Source organism: Asterias amurensis, chromosome 4, assembly GCF_032118995.1.
Source record: "Asterias amurensis chromosome 4, ASM3211899v1".
Classification (NCBI taxonomy): Eukaryota; Metazoa; Echinodermata; class Asteroidea; order Forcipulatida; family Asteriidae; genus Asterias; species Asterias amurensis.
In genome coordinates this window covers 13,388,660-13,404,484 of record NC_092651.1, presented here as the reverse complement: position 1 = coordinate 13,404,484, position 15,825 = coordinate 13,388,660, and the positions used below count along the sequence as shown (strand labels likewise).

At 37.3% G+C, this 15,825-nt stretch overlaps 3 protein-coding genes across 5 annotated transcripts in view; all 3 read right to left on the bottom strand.

The window, feature by feature from the left end:
- LOC139935937 (minichromosome maintenance domain-containing protein 2-like) overlaps nucleotides 1-15,825 on the bottom strand; it is a 132,991-nt gene that overhangs the window by 56,438 nt on the left and 60,728 nt on the right. The gene's annotated exons all lie outside the window — the stretch shown is intronic.
- Nucleotides 296-3,315, bottom strand: LOC139936164 (ankyrin repeat domain-containing protein 61-like). The gene has a single exon (XM_071930919.1). The coding sequence runs from the start codon at nucleotides 3,265-3,267 to the stop codon at nucleotides 1,870-1,872; it is 1,398 nt and encodes a 465-aa protein (XP_071787020.1). The 5' UTR covers nucleotides 3,268-3,315; the 3' UTR covers nucleotides 296-1,869.
- LOC139936008 (protein-glutamine gamma-glutamyltransferase K-like) lies at nucleotides 3,633-14,459 on the bottom strand. The gene is made up of 15 exons (XM_071930704.1): nucleotides 14,150-14,459; nucleotides 12,822-12,952; nucleotides 12,255-12,440; nucleotides 11,713-11,973; nucleotides 10,702-10,820; nucleotides 10,348-10,455; nucleotides 8,249-8,423; nucleotides 7,599-7,731; nucleotides 7,230-7,333; nucleotides 6,886-7,022; nucleotides 6,557-6,668; nucleotides 6,099-6,389; nucleotides 5,644-5,798; nucleotides 5,232-5,368; nucleotides 3,633-4,992 (listed from the first exon to the last, which is right to left on the bottom strand). Exons 2-15 carry the CDS (start codon nucleotides 12,925-12,927, stop codon nucleotides 4,851-4,853), a joined length of 2,166 nt encoding a protein of 721 aa, XP_071786805.1. The 5' UTR covers nucleotides 12,928-12,952; nucleotides 14,150-14,459; the 3' UTR covers nucleotides 3,633-4,850.

Genomic DNA, 15,825 nt, shown 5'->3' with positions numbered 1-15,825 from the left:
TCAAAAACGGCTAAATTTTATGATTTTTTTTAAGGACTGTTCTTCTTCATTCCTGGAAGACCGTTGAAGTCATATCTTAGTCTATTTTGTAGCCCAAACAGCCCAATTCGGCCGGTGTGTCCCTTTAAAAGTAGAATATAATGATCCACACAAGTATCACTCGAAATTGCGTGGTTTTCCTCTTACCTCGTCGACAAACACGGTCGGCCATTTATGGGAGTCAAATTTTTGACTCCCATAAATGGCCGACCGTGTTAAAAACCACGCAATTTCGAAGCAAATTTGTGTGGATCATTGTCTTCTACTTTTTAAACATCTTTCTAACCATATGCATCTTATAACAAACGGTTACAAACGCTTTTGAAAGACCAACTCGACCGATCCAAGGCAACGTGTTCCTTTAAAGGATGAGAAGAGTCGGTGCCTTGATGAAAAACTGCAGAAAGGCACGCATTTGGAGAATTGATTTAGAATTACTCAGGGCACACATTTGTATGGAGGCTTAGAAACTGGATAGCAGGCATTCAGAAGTAATTCGATTTCTTGAGACTGTGGGGACTAGGGAAAAACACCTTTTTTTTATACAGACAACTGTGAAGGATTAGCAAACAAGAAACATCAGACGCAGTTTTCGAGCTGAGTAGATCGAGTGACGTCTTCGTGTCACAAGGCTCAAATCACTGAATTGTGTTTCTAAAACCCCATGATTACATTACGGGGGAAATTTGAGCTTTTTACGTCCATCTAGATGGAAAGTGTCCGCCAGGCGTGACCCTAATTTTATTGATGGATTTTCATTTTTGCGAAAAGAGTGAAATATTGCCTAGATGCATTTTCGATCTATATCACAATGTTGGTATAGTTCAAATTGGTCTCCTTGCATAAACCATTGCTCAATGTTAAACATCAGTACATAACAATTAAATTAGAACAAAAATCCTGAAGATCACAGGTTTTAAATAAACTGACACGGTCTGACAATGATAATAGCAGAAAACATCATTGAAATGTTTCTGTCCGATTCCTTAATAGGAAAACAAAAATTAAAATACAATAAATTTAAAACTAAACTGTTTGTATTGTTTTTGACATAATATCGATGATATCGCCGAAAATCCGCAGTTATGTTTTTGTTTCGTTTGTATGTTTTGTTTAACCAGGATAAACCAGGAATATTAATGATTCTCAAAATACGTGATTCTACCGAGTGTAGGTTAACTAAAATAGTAATATTATGCAAATCTCGACGAATACAATACCTGTTCCAAGTCGAAACAGCAAAGTAAATTCCAGTTCGGAGTTTATCGCTTAGTGAGCGTTATATATTCATGTTTAAAATCGATGTCATGATAAATGTGTAATAGTTTTTTTTTCCCCACTATTTTCTCGTGACCCAGATAGCCGATCGATTTAAAACTTCTACAGGTTTGTCAGTTGTATGCATAGGGTGGATGGCATAAAGTACTTATACTGCCAACAACGTTTTTGTTAGCGAAAACCAATCCTGTAATGTTCCTTTAAAAAACAAAAAAAAACACGATCAGTGCCGATGTCCGGTGTGTTAGCCAAAATGGACGCGCGAAAGTCTTTTTCTTTATAACTATCACACAAAGAGTTTCATTATGGAATATTACAGTTCATGCAAACTTTTAAATTTCCATGCATTCGTTTAAAATAGTAGATACAATATTGACAGAAGTCCTGTAATGTTGTAATTTTTGTTCATTCGCTGCAAAATTATTTTCTTTGACTGTCACAGTTTTAAAATGAGCGATAAAACACTGGATCAATATTATAGATCAAACAGTTACACCCAAAAACTAATTATTAGCTGGACATTCTTATATCAAATTACAGTCCATATTTAGTTCAATCTTCCCATAAGAAAAGCAGATAATTTTGCATTAAAGCAGGGATGTGTATCTTTCGAACAGCTTCCTCACAATGTTTGGTATCAATCAATCCTCGAATCACCTTACGCGTTATCTGTCTCAGAGAGCGTGGGTTATTGGAGGCGTACAATAGTTGCGAACGTAGCGGCTCCTCAACTGTAATGAACACTGGGTCTTTTACGTCAGATATGTTGATCTGATCGGCACTTTCTTGAATGACACTTGCCGTTTTCGGTAAACCAATCAGAAGAGGGAGAATCTTCAGTACACTACGAAAGTCTTCCTTCTCGGTTGTAATGGTAAAGCGCCCTCCATTGTTGACGAACACGAGTATTCCCTGCCGACACTCCCGATCGTATCGTTCACAGTCAGCTGCCTCATCTGTCGTCCACTGCACATACTGGTAGTGTAAGAAGAGGCAGTGAAGAGGCGTGTCATTAGTGATGTTGAGGGCATCCATATCTGCACCATTCTTTATCAGAAAAGTAAGGATGGCAGGGTCTCTGCCGGCAGAGCAAGCACGATGGAAGGGTTCAAATAGCCGATCATTCTTTGCATGGATGTTGCCGCCATAATCTAACAAGAGCTGGATGATGTCCACGCTACCGTGAGCAGCCGAGTGATGAAGAGGGGTGTTCCCCTGTTGGTCGCGGCAATTAGCATCGGCCGAGTTCGAAAGCAGACATTTTGCAACGTCAATTTCGTTGCCAATAATGGCTAGCTGCAGAGCATTGCGTCTATTCCTACCTGTTCGTGGACTGGTCCAGGCATTGATATCACAACCTAATTCCAACAGAATCTTAACAAAGTTGAGATTCCCCTCCTCCACAGCAGAATGCAATACTGTAAACCCTTTTGGTGTTGTAACCTCAGGATCGGCACCGTATTTCAACAAAACCTCCACACATTTCGGAAACTCAGATGGGACCCTATGAAGTTCACTGCCTATATGTTTGTGGTAGAAGTTAGGATCGGCGCCATTTTGAAGTAACACTTCTGCGCATGTGTGGTTGCCTTCCTGTAAAGCATGAGAAAGCGGTGTATATCCAACAGCATCTTGCTTTTGGGTGTCTGCCTTGCATTCTGGTCGCAGCAATTGTTGTAGAATTTCTACTTGATCATGTTTAGCTGCCAGATGAATTGGTGTATAACCACAGTAATCTTGCACATTAACATCAACGTGATGTTTAACGAAACATTCGACATAGTCTTGGCGACGCTTATGTACAGCGTGGTGCAATGCAGTTAGCAGCAAAGGGCCAATCTGCTCACTAGGATTTGTACAAGATTCAAGAATTTTATCCAACTGAAGTGAGCTACCGTCAGTATTTATCAACTCCACCAGTTCGTCAGCAGTAGTTAAACAAAGTTCCATTTTTCTCACGATTGTTCAACACGATACTTGAACTATCAGGCTACTGCATTTTTCTTCTTCGCAGTCTGCTCAATGTGCATGAGCGTAAAAAGTATACGGCAGTTTTTGTATGGAACGCTGCATGCGTGGCCTATTAAATCAACATAGCATTCACAGTAGCGGCTCGTGTTCATCGATATTGCAACCGTTATACGAATGCAGCCTCAGCTTATAATTTGCCTTACATTATCCGCACACCATACCATCGTCAGAGGGCACATTCCTTGAAGGCTTTGCATGGAATTCCTTATAGAGTGTTTACCGGTTACTTTGCAATAAATACACACACACACACACCAGCGTACTGTAGTGTATTGAACAACCAATCATCTTATTCGGCATTATGGGGTAGACACATATAGTTTTATCATAATATCATACAAAATTATACTCAACTCAAAAACATGTATGGCCTATGAAGGTACTCTTGTCATAAGAGTTACTTAGAGCTTTTTGTCAATGAACCCTTCTTCCACTGTTGCCGTGTTTTAAAGAATTGTAATAAATACCAACTAAACTTAACAAATTCAAGTGCACTTGAAAAACATGTTTTGTTCAATAAAACAAAGAAACCTCGGACGACCCTTAAAAACAGCATGCTTGATATAGAAACTTAACGCTTATTCTTTCATCAATATTGCAATGCCTTCTAGAGTCAAATTCGCAATCAACAATAACTGATTATACAAATCTCTATTTTACACAACTATTATAAGGCTAGACAAAGCAAGATTACCTTTCAATCACTGCACCAATTTTATTTGTAAATTAAAAATATTTTTTTTTTGTGTGAAAACATTCTTTTACCAAATAATTAGAGTACTGAAACTTTCGTTTAAAACTTTTCAAACTATAAAGTGTCGCTAATTATCTGGGTGTTTTTTTGTTGTTGGGGGGGGGGGGGGCAGTTCTAGACTGATGTTTATAAAGTTAACACAAAGTACATGGTGACGCAAAATGCTGCCACTGTGTTTTGGATATATACAGGATTAGTATCGCAGACAGTAAAGTTTTGTGTGATCAATCATACAAATTAATCAACAAGTCTCGGATAAAAAAAACAAAAAAACATTTATAAATTTCAGCACTTAAACACGCTACCCTTATAATAACCAAAATGAGCTGTTTAAAAAACAAAAAAAGGTTTTAAGACAGTTTTTCAGAAGCAATGTTATTTGATAAATTTGTAATGTCATTTATAAATTTCAGCACTTAAACACGCTACCCTTAGGTTTATAATAACCAAAATGAGCTGTTTAAAAAACAAAAAAAGGTTTTAAGTTAGTTTTTCAGAAGCAATGTTATTTTGGAGGGAAACATTTCACTGAAACAATGGATTTACCATGAACTTCATCCATACTCAGTAAACTTACAAAAAACACATTAAACAAAAGTTTTATATCATGCCATACTTCAACTGGTTATATTTTATTACCGCGGTTACCGTTGAGAGCGCTTGTTACAGTTAGTTTGAGTCATTCTTTCATGATAATTTAATAACGTCGGTTATGAGGGTTTTTAACCAACTTTTAAGCTCCTTGTTTTTATTCCAGATTGACAGTTGCCTTGCCCGACACGCCGATCAAATCCACAGAGGAGAAGGACACAATGATGTCCTTCTTTCCCGGTGGCCTCTTAGCGATAACTCGCACAGTGTATATCACTGTTTCTTTGGGCTTGATGTTTCTGGGAAAAAAAAATAACAACGACATGCAGTTACAGAAATTGCAATAAAACAGCTTAAATAACAAAATTATTTCAATTAATAATTAAACATTATTATTAAATATAACTTTTGATACTATTATTGGAGGTCTGTAAATAATCTGAAAATATGAAAACAACATTCGAGCTTAAACCTTTGACTATCTGTGTGAAGGTTTTTATGCTTCATTTTTTAGTGTAAGTTAGTGGTAAGGCCTTACCTGAATGTTTCTTTCTTGTGAATCAGCACAGCTGGACCCTCAGTATGGAAGAAACAATCCTGAAGCATTATGTCAAGCGGGTTGGTGAACGTCACCGTTGCGCTGAAAAACAGCCCAACCGGAGCAGATGTTGGCACCTGCCATGAACCAAAAGTCACAATGAGATTTTAAAATAACATTTTACTGAGAAATATTAAAGAAACGTGTGCTACAATCATGATTGTGATACAATTTTCACACATCTTATGTTTATGCGAAACTGGTACTCAGCTCTACTTAAATTTTTGTTGAAAAAGGCACACTTCTAAAAGAGATAGTCATGAAAATAATTATGGCATTATATGAAACTTAAAGTATAAACGGCAGACAATTTGATAGGTGAAAGGGACGAATGGCAGTGAAATGAAAGTACCTGGACTACCAGATCAGGCTTGATCAGGCGGTAGTTGATTCCTTCTGTCACAGTGTTGTTGGTTTCTGATTCATACATGCTAACGTAAAATCTCATATTGGCTTGATCAACTAGGAGTGGAAGGTAGTCTGCTGCCTTGATTTGCCACTCCAAAACTGAAAAAGTGGTACAATTTTAACACATTTGAAGTATAATGATTAGGGAATTAACAAAGACAAAATGCCTAGGGAAGGAGTATGTAGCTCAGTTGGTAGAGCACCGACACATTAATCCAGAGGTTGTCGGTTCAACTCCCGATCAAGCTAAAATTAAAATTGCTTTGTGAGCCCCAAATCATTTTAAATTTACCCAGTCAGTTTCCCTTGTAATTTATTATTTGATACATTTGATGTACAACACCATCTATTGTTGATTTTGATTTTAAAATAATTGAACTTCAAAACTTAAACACAAACCTTCCTCTTTTGCTTTGATCTCAACGGTATCCGTTGTTTGGAAGATGGTTTTTGCTTTCACTCCTGTATAGTACACAGAATTACAAGTGACAGACACATGTGCATTGCGTGTTGTCCCGATAGGGCATGTTTTGCTGAGCTTTGCTTTGACTGTCATGTCATCACCAATCAGGGTCTTTGGAGGCAGGACGAGTTCTATGGCTGTATCGTTGACCACGTCTGGCAGCAGCTTTTTCAGACCATCCACGTACTTATCGGCAGCGAATAGGCTAAGATACTCGTACACGCTACCTAGTATATTAAAGAGACAATCGTATAATCGATTCATTGTCTGAACAATTTCGGTACAGATTTTTATAACATACCAATGAGCGGACAACATAATTTTCCTTCACAGTGCCCGTTTGTCCATGTTTGTGTTAGAAAAGCAAGAAAGAGAACAAGTCTGTTATACACACCTTCCTTCTGCTTGTACTGATTTGTGATATCTTCCATTTCGGACTTTCCTACAGCTTTAGTCACAACACGAGTTCCAACAGCTTTCGTGTCAATTTTAATTAACTTCGGTGCCTAATAAAGAAACACAAATAAAATTGTAAGTTCATTTAACCTCGAAAAGAACAATGAAAGGGAAGTTTTTATATAAATAAAACCAATTATATTTCTGAAATTCAGCGTCTTTTATAGTTTGATCTATATCCGCAATGGTATATAGTGAAAGCACAATTGATTTGCTCTAAAGTTTTTAGCTGCGGTATCAACAACTAATGGATTGATATAAAATCACCTCTGCAAGATCTGCACTCAGCTTCCAAGACACTTTGCAAGCATTCACCTCTGCAAAGACAAACTTTGTGTCATGGTTGAGATACACGTGACCGTTCTTGATGGCCGTTAGGGAAGAAGGACCAGTCCGGAACACATCTACAGTAAGTTGATTGAAATTTCACAAATCGTGTCATCAGCTTGAAATAACTGTGTGACGTTTTTGAAATGTTGCCATATATTGAAATCTTCTATAACAATGAATAGTTTTGTGTTAAAATAATACATACGTTCCAATATTGCTTAAAAAAAAACCCAGCATTGTGACTAGATTGTTTTTAATTGACAGACATACTACCAACTTACAGTCACTTAATTCTTGCGGGGTAGAATCAATTGCTTGCCATCCCCCATACCCCTTAGGCAGGTCAGGACGGGCCATCCAAGCATCATTCCACACATGAAAGTTCCTAAACAGTGTTCAGAGGACAAATACAGCAAAGGCACATTTGAATACTATGTTCCAATCGTAAAAAAACCGTGTGAAGGTTGTATTTTACAATTTTTTCATGTCTACTTTTTACATGTTTTTTAAACACAAAAAATGCACCAAATACACAGTTTGTAAGAAGCATTCAAGCATATTATGGACAATTTTTTTTGTTTTTTATCGTTTGTTATTTCTTCCTTTTAAGTACTTTATTTCAGAAGTCATGCTCAATGCTAAACACCTACCACACACTATCATCATTGTCCAGTGGGTTTCCATCAGCATCAAAGTGGTAATCTAAAAGGCAGTTGGCATCTGCATCATGTGCTGAATTGAAATTAGTGATGGTGCGACCTGGGATGCCAATTGTGCGCAGAGCTGCTCGATAAAAAGGATGACAATTTTTAAGAATTAAGTAACACCAATTCATTGGTAAATCATTCCACTGATTATTACCACTTAACCATGCGACGCTCCACCCCTGAATAGTGCATAACTGCCATTGGTTACGGCAGCGAGCAGTACGCTGGGAAAACGTGTATCTCTGACATTGCAATGCTGAGTGATGTCATACTTTATTTAAAGCTAACACTTATTAACATTACCAGACGTTGTTTAGTTTGGCAAATTGTTTTCTGTAGTTCATATGTTTCTTCACTGTGAAACAGCAATATTTTTTTGTACACGATCCTATATGAAAGGCATACTGTCTAAACGGTCATATAAGAACACGTCAATTGGGCATGGAACTTTAATTACCTAAAATGTGTTATCGGTCTATTGGCTCCAGTACCGGTAGGCCATCAGAGGGTTTTAACAACTGCTCAGTTTTAAAGGTCTTCCCATTTCAATAACCCAACCTTTTACATTACGATAAGTATTGTATTGTTATTACCCGTGGACAGCAGGCCTCCAAAGACCCAACATTGGCCATAACACACCGGTTGTCCTGTTCGTATGAACTCCTCAAAGATGGATGCACTTCCGGACCAGGCAGTAGGCTCCGTTCCACCCTCGTAGTTACCGCTCCAGTTACCAACAAGAATTCCATTGTCATCCGGTGCATTTACCTGTGATATTGATAATTATTGAGTAAATTGAGTAAATTGAGGAAATGTACATTGAATTGTTCAATGGTTATACGGTGTAATGCAGTCACGTTATTTGGTCCTTAGGAAAAAGTATGAATGATTTATCAAGAAAAAGGGCTGACCTACATACACATGGTCTAGGCTCTAATTCTCAGACTTTAAGGCTAGTTAATCAGAATTTTTTAAAGTTTTCCAAGGGCACCATTACAGACTACCAGCGAATGTTGCTTAAAGTCATACATCTGAGTGACGTAGGCGTGTCAGCATTTTAATTGCCTATGTGGTCGACCAGTTAGGAAACATTAAGAACACCGCTGGGCATGAATATTGGTATATCGGATCTATGAACACCAGGGATATCTATCATGTAGAGAAGTTGTAACCCACGCTGGTTCATGTGCATTCCGCATGAGTCGTGAACATATCAACTTAATGTATGGTTAATAAACTGACCCAGACATTGCTCAACTCGATTGTATGGAGATACATGTATCGTAGGAGGTCCTGTTTTCGAGGTGTCCCTAAAATCGTGGCAAACCTTTTACCTCTCTGTGCGCGATGTAAACAGTCCCTAGATAAAAATTGTGTGGTTTCATTTGCCAAGCAAAGAGTCTCCTCTCCCTTGACCAAAACTTAGCAACATGTAAGGGTCCACTGGTCATTTGCACTTGTAAAATGCAAAATGTTTGGTATTTGAGGCATTTCTACAAGGTTAAAAAACATGTCATAATGTTGAGGCCATATAAAAATATTTGCCCATCGAAAAAGTTTCATCAAACACTATTTCAATTCACAATTCATGATGATCAAAATCATGTGACTGAATGTTTTGCTGAGCATTCTGGAAAAAAAATACAGAGGCTTAAAGAAGCCATGTGCCTTATATCATTTTCTAATATTTTTTGAGATTTTTATTTTTTAACCCTCATATCAATATTATTATTAATATTAAAATTTAAACATCAGCTTGTTGATTCAATTATCACTGTTTATTTATACGCTTTATTGTAAATATTAAGGGGGAAAAAAAAATAATAATTAAAAATCAGATTTGGAAGCCAGTAATTATTCACACATTTTATTTTATTTTTTTATATTTTTTTTATTTTTTGCAAGTTACCATGGTAATTTCTAAAATTTAATTAAAATATATTTTGATTAAAATGAAGGCAACTGCTGGCTATAGAGTCATACACATAGTCTCAAAGAACACTTGTAGTCACTGCAAATGTTTCTTCCATGTATGGCTTCACCGGGAAACCATACTTTCTCGTTTGCCGTGAAAACAGGAAAAACTCAAAACAAATGGGGCCAGTTGAAGTCATCGAAGATCGGTGTGTGGTGTGAACATTTCAATGTCCATCAAGTTTTAACATATGTTTTCATACTTCATATTAACAAATGAAGATAATTAGGGCATCGGTTGATATATGGCATCATTATTTTTTTCCCAATTCAAAGAAAAAGGCATAATAGCGTGAAAACTGGTAAGCGGAGGATATATTCATTTTGAGTTCAATATGCTGCTAGTATTGGAACCAACTGGGCCCAATTTAATAAAAGCCTGTAATCAAGAACACTTGCTAAGCCCAGAATAGTTTTGCTTAGCACAAACAGGTAACCAGTGAGCCAAAATAACATTAAGTGTACGTTGTTGTAACTGGTGCCCCATAAAATGTTTGCTTGGCAAAGCAATTTGTCGAGCAGAATTGTTCTTTTATACAGATAGATGAAATTGAGCCCTGATACGAGATATGTGTTAATAAGCAAATGATATACGTTTAGGTTTCTCCTTAGTTCAACTCCCTTTGCTCTATCCACTACCAGTACGATTATGTTGCCCACCACTATCCGAAATGTTAGAAGTTTAATACCAATGTATAAAGCTAATTAAATTACATACCAAAGCAGAGAGAAGTCGAGATATCTCGATTGGGCGGGAGTAGGCAGAAGGTCTCTTGTTGGCAGCTTCCATTAAAGTAACCACACACTCCAAAATTCCTGCCTCAAACTGGAAGGTAACAATACAGCAAGATAATCGTTAGGTGATTTGTGACCTAAAACTTTTTTTTTTTTTTTTTTGGGGGGGGGGGGGGGTATTTAACTTATACATTTGTTGATCATCTAATAGTTTCACATACTTGCTTTGCAAAGAGGTGAATAAAAATAAATACAAGAACAACGTTCAAAACTTCAAAGATAAATTAAAGTATTTTCTTTTAAAAGGTAATAATGCAATCATTTATAACTGTTGTACCTGTCCGAAGTACCAAGGGGCGTGTCCAACTTGGTTGCCAGCGCCGTAAAAGTACATTCCCATATCATTCAACACGTATTCTTTCCTTTGGATTTCATTGTGCATGAACACATCGTCAGCTGTTAATAAATAAGTAATAGAAATAAAGTACGAGTATAGAAAAAACCTATAATTTAAAACACTTAAAACTGTGCCGTTTTGTGAAGATTGAATACATCTGCTATTGGACTCCACTGGGTCTTAAATAATTTGACATTTCTAAATCAAGACTTACCCGACCACTAAAAATCCTTTAAAACAAATCTTAAACATTTTTCCTTCAACATTAATACTATTTCGTTTATTCATACGACTGCTGTATTGCCTTAGTGTTCCATCAGATACTTGCCTCTCATACATCTACTAGCTATAGATTTGGTTTGCACTTGCAACCGTAAGTCAACTTAATCTGAGAAAGTTGAATGCATGGGGAATGCAATTATTTCCTGGTTTCAATAGCAATGCCAGCTGAGGTATTTATATCCTATTGTGGACTGTCAATGAGGCAAAACTTGGCAATCGGTAATGAAATCAAGGTTGTTCATGGCCAAGTTCGAATGAGTAGACTGTAAGTAGAAATTCATTTATCCACATCCGAGGTTGTGATAAATTATTGACGGTCAAGTAAAACTTATTCTGTTCGTTTTAAGTTTGTTATTAAAGTAATTGTTATTTTCTCTATTATTGTATTTTACAGACTGCCCCGATTATAAAGTGGTAGCCTTTAAGGTTTTGTCAACATTAAATTTTAGGTTTAAATCAATGAGAAAATTGTTTTGTTATAGATTCGAAATAAATAGAATCAGACCTGCGCAAGGAAATTGTAGGCTTCTTGGCATTTCCTTTCTACATAAATTTGATTATTTGTTGCATTGAATAACACAATCCAAACTATTTGCAGAACCATTATAGTCTATACAATTGTTGAACTTTGAACGTCCGTACTGAAAACAGGAAGTCAGTTGGCTTTACCTTCACACCATGGGTTGAACAGCAAGTACACGTGACCTTCCATGATAAAACGGTAATCATTTTTGCCATCAACCTTCGTAGTGACATCAATCTGGTATCGTCCAACCAGGCTGTCAGCTGGACTCAAGATCTGGACAGTGACCTTATTCTCTTTCATGTTGACAAACTTAGCAGCCCAGGTACCGAGGTTATCAATAGCTATACTGCTCGAACGGACGGGAATTACAACGTGTGCGTTATGAGAATCCAAGGCTTCGGTTCCTGTGGATTTAAATCGTGAATAACAAAATATAATTAAACAAATATAAGAAAGATAATTACGTTTTTTTTTACTGGCTCGTTAAATAATTTGGTATGAACTTATCCGAAACATTTAGTTCAGCGAACCACTGAATAACACGTTTTTTTTTATAAGATTAAGGCTCCGAAACCAAGAAATGCAACAAAAATACAATTTGGCACATCAGCAAAATGCATAAAACACATTTAAATTGTCTCAACGTGTAGCTCGGCTTACTTTCTCTATATATTGTTTAACTTACCCCACCAGAGCTCGAGCGTTATCTGATGTTTGGCTGCTTCATCATACACCTGAGCCAGAGTAATCTCTATGTCAAAACTCTGACCACGTCTGAGAACTAACCCCGTATTTTCATAATTCTCGGTACGATGAGACTGTCGATTCTTGGCTAATAGTAGGTCGACTTTCTCCACTTTCAGCTGGCCATCTAAAGTACAAATATTTAATCAACAAATGTTGATTTCTGCTTAGATGTAAATGATAAAGTATTCACAACTTCGTTTAACTAATTTTGTGGGAGAAACATTTATTGGGAGAAAGTACAGCAGTTTAAGTTGCATATTATACAATGATGTTTGCTAATATTTGAGCCTGTCAGAAGTTTCATAATAGCCAAATTCAATTCCGACCAGGGTCACCTAATACCAATTAACAACAACAAGTATTGAACAGGTTCACCTTCGTATGAACCCAAGATTTGTTTGCAATTCTTTTATACCAAGGACAGCTATACGACCAATACATCATAGAATGGAGTATTTAGTTATCAAGCAGACGGATAATGTGAGCATGGTTTCAAATAATATACCAGAGGGTGATGGTTCTTCTATTTCAGTCTTTGGCAGTTTGGAAGTTCCAACTCTTCCTCTGAATGCCATCAGTCTCTTGTGTGCTCTTCTCCAATTATTATCCATGTTATTCCGAGATTAATGTCGCTATCTGTAGAGATGGAAAAAAGGCATGTATGAACTTAAACATAACATTAAAACACTGAACCTGAACCTGAACTTAGATTGTGGGTCTGGATGTCTAACAAAGTTAATAGCATGCACAGCTGGTACAAGACTGTCATGAATGTTGTATGGGTCTATCAGCAAGTTCTCATGATAGAAGCTCATCGTTTCCAGAAATTGTTAAAGGTCCCCAATATGAAACTACATGGAACATGGGTGTGGCAGGGTTGTATTGGTAGTGCCTCACTCAGTTTGAATAAATAACATTATACCAAAACAATTATCGGCTAGCATTCGTTACTTCGGAAATCGATTGAACTAAATGAACAAGGGATCGCGTTTCGAGAACTTTATCAAAATGCAGGCAAAAAAATTAACAAAGTTAATAGCATGCACAGCTGGTACAAGACTGTCATGAATGTTGTATGGGTCTATCAGCAAGTTCTCATGATAGAAGCTCATCGTTTCCAGAAATTGTTAAAGGTCCCCAATATGAAACTACATGGAACATGGGTGTGGCAGGGTTGTACTGGTAGTGCCTCACTCAGTTTGAATAAATAACATTATACCAAAACAATTATCGGCTAGCATTCGTTACTTCGGAAATCGATTGAACTAAATGAACAAGGGATCGCGTTTCGAGAACTTTATCAAAATGCAGGCCTAATAATGTAAATATGCAAAGTTTGCAAGGTCAATTCCCTTTGCCCCGCCCATCAGTAGTACCGTATGCATTATTAAGAAATAAAGAATGGTACGAGTTTAATAACATACTGTAGGCCTATAAGTTCTAACAGACATTTTACAATGGATTTACTCTTGTAATGAAAATTGTATTATACGCGTTAAATGATATTTTAGCTAGCTGAATCTTATTTTGGTAAGCATAATGTTGATGTGCTTATCAACTTGTTTAAGCAGCCCGTGCTTAAGCAGCCTGTTTGAAATTTGGCCAGAGGTCCTCCTCTCTATACCGTTCACTTTTCATGCAGGCAATATGGGTGCATTTAGCCAAAAAACATTAATAATTAAGAGATAATTGATTGATTATGAGCTTGATAAGTTATGATGCTCCATTAAAAAGTAAAGATAGCAACGTTACATTACCCTACTTTGGGGGTTAACATCTTTTAAAAATAATTTGCAACCATGGAGGTACTCCAAAGTGCAACGTGCAACTTACCATGTATAACAGCAAACCAACCGGAAATACGCCTGTCTTTCTGCACTATGCCTGCACTCCTTGTGAATGTAGAGTTGTTGTACCGGTTGCGATGTAGTTCAATGAACGACGAGGGCAAGGCAGATTAATATTCACGCGAAGCATTCACAATGGTACTAAAACTGCAGTAAATCTGAATGTTTTCTGGAGCATGCAACAGAGCAACGTTCAACAGGGTCCTCATTACATACACGAATGCCTCACAAAAGATATACAGCCCGATAGCTTTGAAACTCTGGTTACATTGAGTGAAGGACTATATAGCCATCAAGGAAACACATTTATGGACTGATAGCATTGCCTGCCAAGAGGGCAAATACAGAAACAAACATTCTTGTGATCAATGTTACATACTGATTCAAGGTTGACTCGCACATCCCATATACATTTAAATACTCTGTGTGCCATTACTATTTTAATCAGGAGTAGTTTAATAACAGCACGATACTATTTTGGTTTTCCATTTTTCTAAATATTTCTAAAGTGTTTACCATATTAGTATTAAAGTTGTGTCCTGCATAGATCAGGGGTTGTACATAAATCGGTCAAGGATGAACTAGTGAAGCAACACAAACAGCTGGCTTGAGTTGCTCTTTGACTCTTATGGTTGAAAAGCATGAGCCAACATTCCGAGAGTACATGGACCTATCAAGATTTCTTCTCTGGATTACTTATGGATCAATTACAAAATTTGCTAACATTTGCTAGTAGCATGAAACGAACCTTAAAAAATATATACATATAGATTAAAGAAAATAATTCGTCAACAAGAAAGCAAACGTCATCGCCAAAGAAGAGGTCACCGCTTTGGTAAAATTGATCTAAATGTTATTATCATTCCTGCTAAGCATATTGTGATATCACAATACAAATCACTATGGTGATTATTGGCAACTCGTCTTCTGATGAATGTTATGCTTTGTCTCCTTTAATCTGATGGACACCTTCGTAGCGACTTTGGTTTTTTTTTGCTAGGCGGAAGGAAGAGTGTCGCACACCCCCACCCCACAAAAGTGTTCCTTAAAAGGTCTTCAACAAGAAAGCAAACGCCACCGCCAGGGGCGTCAATCCGTCTTGAAAGATGGGGGGGGGGGGGACCACACATAACATTTACGGCGTGGGGTCCGAGGCCCGCTATAGGGCCCCGGAAATTTGTTTCGGCCGTAGATGCTCTCTGGTGCAATCTAGGGAGTCTGAGGGAGTGATGTGCCGCCCTCTCAGATGTTGGAATTTAATGCCTACTTCAAGCTATGATGCACCTATTTTTGCTTCCATGGTTATTGTACCTAAAAAAACAGCAACTCAATTATAGCTTCATAATATCTGCAATATAATGCTCAGCTTTTGAGTTAACAGCATCTTCAGGTGCGGACACAAGTTTTAGGGGGCAAATCTGTCAAAGAGTGAGTACACTAGTGTGAAACCTTTATGGCATGGGCCCGGGCCCGCTATAAAGGCCCGGGAAAATGTCCATTCTAGATGCTCTGTGGTGCAATCTTACGCAAAGAAGACGCAAACAGAATGGAACACAACATAAGCCTTTAAAATGTGAGTAGCAGTAGAACTTTTTGAGTTAACAGCATCAAGTTCAGGTGCAGATCTATAACACAAGTTTTAGGGGCCAAATCTGTCATCGA

What these genes read in the sequence shown, in the direction of transcription:
- LOC139936164 (XM_071930919.1), bottom strand. Translation starts at nt 3,267, where the DNA reads ATGGAACTTTGTTTAACTACTGCTGACGAACTGGTGGAGTTGATAAAT.
- LOC139936008 (XM_071930704.1), bottom strand. Translation starts at nt 12,927, where the DNA reads ATGGATAATAATTGGAGAAGAGCACACAAGAGACTGATGGCATTCAGA. An exon ending in CTCGACTTCTCTCTGCTTTG is followed by an intron (nt 8,424 to 10,347) that starts GTATGTAATTTA and finishes TCAATATCACAG; the next exon opens with GTAAATGCACCGGATGACAA. An exon ending in GACAATGATGATAGTGTGTG is followed by an intron (nt 7,334 to 7,598) that starts GTAGGTGTTTAG and finishes AACACTGTTTAG; the next exon opens with GAACTTTCATGTGTGGAATG.